This window comes from Nematolebias whitei, chromosome 9, assembly GCF_014905685.2.
Source record: "Nematolebias whitei isolate Nwh7 chromosome 9, NemWhi1, whole genome shotgun sequence".
Classification (NCBI taxonomy): Eukaryota; Metazoa; Chordata; class Actinopteri; order Cyprinodontiformes; family Rivulidae; genus Nematolebias; species Nematolebias whitei.
Genome location: NC_056506.1, coordinates 39,681,004 through 39,688,403, shown reverse-complemented (window position 1 = coordinate 39,688,403; position 7,400 = coordinate 39,681,004). Strand labels below are relative to the sequence as shown.

Sequence of the window (7,400 nt, the reverse complement as noted above, 5' to 3'; positions counted from 1 at the left end):
ACCAGCCCAACATTAGAACGATAATGGTGCAGGCTGAAAATGGTCCTTTTTGAGCATGGATTAGCTACTACAGCCTGGACCTTGATCAGAGTGAGAATCTTAGGGGTGCACGGGAATAAATTTTATACAAGTCCAAGTCTCCCACCAAGAACTTTCAAATATAAGCAACTCAGGGCAGAATGAATGTCATTGTAATTTTATCAGAACAAAACCAACACTTTGTAATTAAGGCGAGAGAAGGGACAAATTATTAGCGTGACTGATTCTGGCTGAGCTTCAGAAGCTGTTTTTCAAATCATATCTCATTTTAGTTGTTTAAGGGAATGAATATTTGGGGCTTTCCTCAATCATGACACAACAAATTAGCTCCCTTATTCTTATCCAGCTGGTCTGGGTTCAGTTTGGATTGTGGAAAGGAACCACAGCAGCTCATCAGCACGGAGCGGTTGCACCTGGCAATTATGAAAGGAAAAAGGGGAACAATCGTGCGATCCAGCCAATGACATTATCGTGTCTGTAGACAGATTAATATGCATACATCAGCATTCACTTTGATGTGATGAATATTCCACCAATTACAGAAGTGTCCTCCCACACACTCACACGAAATGTTTGTCCTCTCAGATCCTTACAGGCATTAACACGATGTTGAAGATTTACATAGGAAGGAGAATGGCATAAAAGATGAATAATTAAAACGCACTCCTCTTTAATCAAATGGATTACACTTTATTGGGAAATTAAATAAAACAATGCAAAGCTGTGTCAGGAAAGCAAAAAACAAACAAACAAAAATATTATCCAAAATCGTAAAACTACATATAAAAACGCAGATAAAAGGTAATAAGACAAGATTTATGGGATATATCTGACAGTGAGAAACAACTAATAACAACAGAATAAGAGCTTAAAAGAGGCCATTAGGGCTAGTGACAACAAACTCGATCTATTAACAAGATATTTGTTTAAACAGTAACCGAAGTGGTGTCTCTGTTTGGGATGTTGAGTACGATGTACCACAGAAAACAAAGAGCCAATCTGTTGCAGAAGGACAGAACCTGGTCCAGGAATTTTGCTACTTGGGAGTGTCGTGGGTTCAGCAGAACTAGGACGCAAAAAACACCAAATTAATGACTCGTGGAACAAAACTGACGGAGCAATATATTAGCTAACAGCCAAAACTAAATAAATAAAACAAGAGGCTTTGCTCAGACTGGAATTGGTTTCAAATTCTTAGTATCAGCATAAAAACGATTAAATAATTCAATACATTTGTTTTTATGGTACTGTAAAACACTTTGTCTTTTAAATGTTTGAATCAACTTCTTTAATAGTTATGTGACAAGTTGATTTCGACCTCAGAACATTTAATTTAGTGACAGAAGTTCAGCAGCCTGCAACGATTTTTCTATTTCTTTTGAATTTGGACAGATTCTCCGCTGATCAGTGACTTCCTGCTCAGCTGAATTAGTGAATTAATTCAGTCTAAAAAACAAAAAGAGCAGCTGGGCATTATCCTCAGAGGAACTCCCAAGTTGCTTTTGGGGTGATTTGAATAACCGGTAACCCCCCCCCCCCCCAACACCACCACCACCACAAATATGATTAACTTTGCCAAAAGGCTCTTTTCAACCTGAATGACACTGCTGCATGAGAACTAAGTTCTTGACTCCAATATGTATATTTCTTTAGTAAAAAAAACAACAACACATTAACAACTGACAAAACTATTCAATAAATAACTCAATTTTTTTTAACAACTAGGATAAATATACCTTGTAGTAATATAGTTGACAATAGAAATATAATAACAACAAAAAATAAAATAATAGAAAAAGCTATCCACCTTATTCCTGCGGGCTCTACTGTATCAATGATTATGGGTACAACTTCCTGTCAGACACAGGAAGTAGCAGTAAGCATTGCTTAACCAAGGTAGCGGAAACGGTTCACATTTACTTAACAACCATAAACTTGACTAAAATAGCCTCGTGGAGTTCAGGTGCGTGCTGTGTTGTTCGTGGCTGCACAAACAACCAGACCGAACTAAATCAGTGGCTACAACAACAGCGCTCTGAAACAAAACAAGTGTTCCTGTGGAAAGCGTTATAGTTTCCATCGCCTACCTACACATGAAGAAATAAGAAGAATGTGGCTGAAAAATGTGAACTTGACGACACCACCTGAAACGCTGTGTGTGTGCTCATTTCACTTTGTTGACAAATAGTCGATGGAAGAAAACCTGCATTCTACTTTGTGGCTGAACTACAATAAACCACCAGAGAAGAGACGCCGGATCGTCAGAATGAATGAAAACAGTGTGACGAGAACATCAGATATGATTTCAAGTGTATGAAGGGGACAGCGTTATAGTATTTGTTCCGTTTTCTTTCATTTGATTTCCTCTGCTACTAACCCAAGCTCGGTGATGGAAGGACTTTAAGGCTTTGGCTGGGCTCTATGTCTGCTTGAAGGTAAATAAGATTGTGTCCCATCTTTTTTAACAAAACGTGACCGACCTTGTTACTGTGTAGATACTAATACGCCTCAGAGCTTTTCGGGTTGTTCATTGCTTCACTGTCAGAAGCAACCGAGTCAATAAAGTAGTTAAATATGCTAAAAGATGTAATCTCTTGTAAAGTGGTGTGATTATATTGTCCAGTTTGAGCTCCGACAGCTGGTGTTCCCACATGTTTAATTTAAATCCACAATGCTCACAGAAACTACATTAGCTCGTACTGTTCACACATAAACAAAATGCTGGTTCTGATCCACGCAGGAAGTCGTGCCCATAACTTACGCATGGCAGCATGGGGGATAGGAATAAAGTGAATACTTTCGTTGAAAGTATTTCCCTGATTAAACTTTAGGCCACAAAGAAATTTTTAACTTTTCCAACACAAACTCATGTAAAACAATGCTGAGGGGTATATAAAATGGAAACGTGCAGGGTGAGAGTGCGATTGTATAAAAACGGACAGCATGAGGTCACCAGAACAAGCTAGTGCTGATGGATGTGTAGAATCTAATGTCCATGAAATCTGCAACGTACCTTCCACCTATTCCCACACTGTTGGCAGAAGACAAATGTGGTCATCGGCTCATCAGCACTACGAGTTTGAACCTGTGAATGAACAAAATAAAGACAACTGATTAAAACTTGTTTCAATGTATGTATTAATTCATTCTTAATACAGAAATATAAGTATATTATTTTCTTGGCTGAACATCACATGGAGGCCCTATAACTTTGACAAATTAAACCTCCCTCTACTCGTTTCACACACACACACACAAAATCAACACGAGCATCTACAAGCTGCTAAATCTACCTGTGTGTACGTGCAGTTCTTCCCCTTGCATTTGCCACAGGTGAACAGATCAGTCTGGGTGCCCCCAGTGGTGGCCATCTGGTGGTCCCTGACAGCTTCTTTGGTCAAATTCTTCCTCATTTCCTTCAGTTCATCGCTGGCCATTTCCTACAAAAAATGTCAATAATAATAGCCTTTAAATCAACACATTTAAATATGACTGCTTAATAAAAGCTTTTAAGTTCTCGGGGAAAAAAAAGACCGGCAGCTAAAACATTCATTGGTGTCAACAGATATCCTCATCAGTGGGCACACCTCTGCAGTCATCTTGGCCATCCGCTCTGGAGTTACACTCCCACATAGCACCGTCCTCCTTAAATTAGGGTTTTTTACGTCCTTTAGATTCGAGATCCGACTCCGCACACGGTTCTTGTATTTCATGTCTGTGTTCTTAAACTCTTGGAAGATACGTGAAAGCTGGTTAAGGAATACAACGTTTTGAAAGGTGGCACGTTTTATGCTTCACTTCAAAAAGCGCAGCATGAACTTTGAGGTTTAACATTTGGCAAAGTAACAATGTGCATTTTATCATGCGTACATTTAGGACATTTTAGGTGCAGACTATTAGTGACAAAGTATAAGATCAAAATACTAATTTTCACTAAACAAAAACTGATGAAAACATAAATTTGACATCCTGAAATCACGCGAATGGCTGCTTCAAAAACATTCGGTTTAAAGGATATTTTCCTCAATCTGTGCTCCGAGCTCCTCACAATCAGCTCCGATAGCAATATAATCATCTGCAAGTAAAATATATGTGACATCAGAGGGCGCAAATGAAAGTAGATAAATGTAAATGACAGTAAATAAAGATTGGAAGTAATGAGTCGTGGTGTAAGTTTACCTCCAGTCTGTAGAGCATTGGTCAGCATCTCTCTACACTTGATCCTGATAGAGTCAAATGTGCTCGGAGCACGAGGAAAAGCGTTGTTTAATGTGTTGGGAGCGACTTCAGAAGATTCGCTCTTGCTGCTGGAATTACTGCTGGAACTGCTGTAGGGGATTACGAAAAAATATTAAACATCAACTGAGGCAACAAGAATCAAATATAAACAAATCATGGCAAAATACGAACAAACACATAAACAATGATTTTTCTTGTTACCTCTCTTCTTTCGCCTCGGGACTTCCTTGTGAGGGAGAGAGAACAGGCGTTGATTGGTCTTTCCTCTTCTCTTCTGAAGCTTTATCTCCACCTCCAGGCTCATCTGAAGTATCGTAACAAAAATCAAACAAGTACAGATAAGTATATATACAAGTGACAATAATATCAGAAAACAGGGCGCAGAGAGAGAGAGATGAATATTACTGCTCTTACAATCAAGCCCACAAGCACAACATATGCATCTGAATGCCAGTTTTACACATGCAAACACACTTAAATAGAACAGCATCATTTTACATACAGTTAAATAACCAGATCACTTCAGCATACTTACACAGATTTATGTATGATTATAAATGACGAGTAACAATTACCCAAAAGCTTTTTCCATGATTTGATCAACGACTTTGCTAAAGACGTCACCTCCTCGTCTGTGCTTTGCTTGCGGATGGCATTAACCGACATACCAATTCTGGTGGACTGTTAAAAGACAACAAGTCAGTACTTCAACACAGTCTGTAACCAAATCAAACCCTCAGAATAAGAAAAGAGTACACATACCTGAAGAAGCTCCAGTGTCATAGGAACATTACGCAACTCCTTCAACAAATCCAAAGCTCCAGCCTGCACAGAGAACAGAGAACCGTTAAGCAAACTTCACCCCATCTCACACTGACGCTCTTAGTCCTTTATGACTGCTCTACTGAAGCTACATGGATGGTACATTTTTAATTTGGTATTAAAATACATTCCACTAATACCTGCATATTCAACAGGAGTTAAACATGTTTTGTTGTTGTTTTGCCTGTCTAATAAAGTAAAATAAAAAAAAGGTACAAATTATTCTTTCTACATAATTAAATGTATGTTTAGAAGTCATGTTTAGGATTAAGTACATTACTAATTAACTTAAATAAAAGTGTGGAATGGAATGTAAATAAATACAATTTCTTCAAAAAGAATAAAATTAGAGCAATGACTGTTGTTTATGGAAAGATGTAAATTTGCTTCCTATTGACAAAACATTATTTCAATCTATTTAATTATAGTATTATGACAGAGGCACAAGTGTGTAAGCATCAAACTGTTGTAATAAATGCTGGAGGTGAGTCAGAACTAAATGTCTTTATAAAGAGTATTTGAATATATTTGATTGGTCGTAAATAAATTTAAATAATGAAGAAAATTATAAAGATGTTTGCTAAACATAGTGAATAAAACTATATCTAGGAAGAGAAAATATATTATTTGAGAATAAATACATATTTGAAGTATTTTAACACATTAGTTTCCAATAAATAATAAAAAAAAAACCACAAAAAGAGCTAGAATAAACAGTTTATTTTACTTATAATCTAAACCTGAAAGTAAGTTACTAAACCTGATACATTCTACATTTGTATATTAGTAAATAAAGTATCAGTTAAAGTAACATACAATTAAAAAGGAAAATAAATTCATTGCTTAGATGACATATGATAAAATAAAAATAAGTAAGAGGTACAAATAAAAGATTGGTACAGTTTTATGGAAACAGAAAATTTAAAATGAGCGCTATCTCAGTTTATCTAAATTTTCGTTTGTTTTAGGAAACACAATTTAAACTCACAAAAAAGCTGATTGAACTAGAAAATAATATGGACTTATTTAAAATAGATTACGTAACGACAGCTTTATTATTGCTTTATGCTACAGCGTTGCTAGATGGCTAAATAGTGACCAGTACAATATCCACAACACTTAAATCTAATGAATAACATTTTAAATGTAGTAAGTTTGTTAAAGTGATCACATGCAATGCACGATGCAGCTTAAGGCTGCTCGTAGGGGCTAACTTCTACCAACGTAAACAAGGACTGGAGTGAACGAGCTAATTATTTACAGCTAACAAGACATACACAAAGTTTATAGTAAATCTGTTACATTTTTAATTAAATATACTTCTATGGCTGGATAATAAATAATCAGTACCCTGGTAAATATATACCAGAGTTTGTAAATAATGACTAAACTGCAAAGAAGCTAAATTAGCCTGAACTGAACTCTCGGACATCCCATTAAGTCCGCTACATTAGCATGCTCGGCTAACACAGCATTCAATCCTCTGAGACATCTCACCCCGTTCTTCTTCTGCGCCATTTTATCCATCTTCTTCGCGATTCTGATTATCTCCTCTTCCTCCTTCTTGCCCATTCTGACAGATTTAATGGAATTGAAAAATGATGTGCAATCGAAGAAAGGAAATTTGCGACAATAGACCACGCCACTGACAAGAAGGCAGCAGCGGCGGAGTCAACTTGGCGGCGGACCGGGGACCGCAGACTATCCGCTGTGTAGCAGACCTGACTAGTCGATACCCGCATCTTCGAGGGAAGTTAATCGATATCGATCATATTATCACTTTGGTACAATTTTTTTCTCATCTCACGTGCATATAGAATGCAAGAAATTACTAGTTTGATTTAAACCTTGATAAAAGTCTAAATTTATGCACAAATAGACTTCCAGTTGTAGGAAACAAAACTTAAACTTTAAGCGCTTTAGCAACTTGCCTTTAGATGGTGCAAAAGTGCAACTTTTTAAATTTTTAGTTATGAATTTATTTGAGCAATTTTTGGTCAGATAATGAATTACTTTGAGTTCTTGTTCAAAGTAACCGGATGTTGTTTTGTTAGTATAACTATGATGTTCAAAGAACCAAAAGTTTAAGATTTTTTTCTTTATAGTTTTTTAAAATTTTATTTACAATAATAGTAATTGCAATACTTAGTATTCAGTGTCAGTCTAACTCAGACCATTGTGACTTGACCTTTTGCTTTACTACTACTACTACTACTACTACTACTACTACTACTTCTGCTGCTGCTGCTACTACTACTACTACTACTACTACTACTTCTGCTGCTGCTACTACTAATACT

The 7,400-nt window shown here is 36.6% G+C and overlaps 1 protein-coding gene across 1 annotated transcript; it reads right to left on the bottom strand.

Annotated features, from left to right (window-relative positions):
* Positions 1-864: 864 nt before the first annotated feature.
* Positions 865-6,801, bottom strand: tcea1 (transcription elongation factor A (SII), 1). Its single transcript, XM_037681806.1, has 10 exons — positions 6,598-6,801; positions 5,041-5,103; positions 4,854-4,959; positions 4,480-4,582; positions 4,219-4,367; positions 4,058-4,114; positions 3,627-3,781; positions 3,333-3,479; positions 3,053-3,124; positions 865-1,105 (listed from the first exon to the last, which is right to left on the bottom strand). The coding sequence occupies exons 1-10, from the start codon at positions 6,670-6,672 to the stop codon at positions 1,097-1,099; spliced, it is 936 nt and encodes a 311-aa protein (XP_037537734.1). The 5' UTR covers positions 6,673-6,801; the 3' UTR covers positions 865-1,096.
* Between the last annotated feature and the right edge of the window lie 599 nt (positions 6,802-7,400).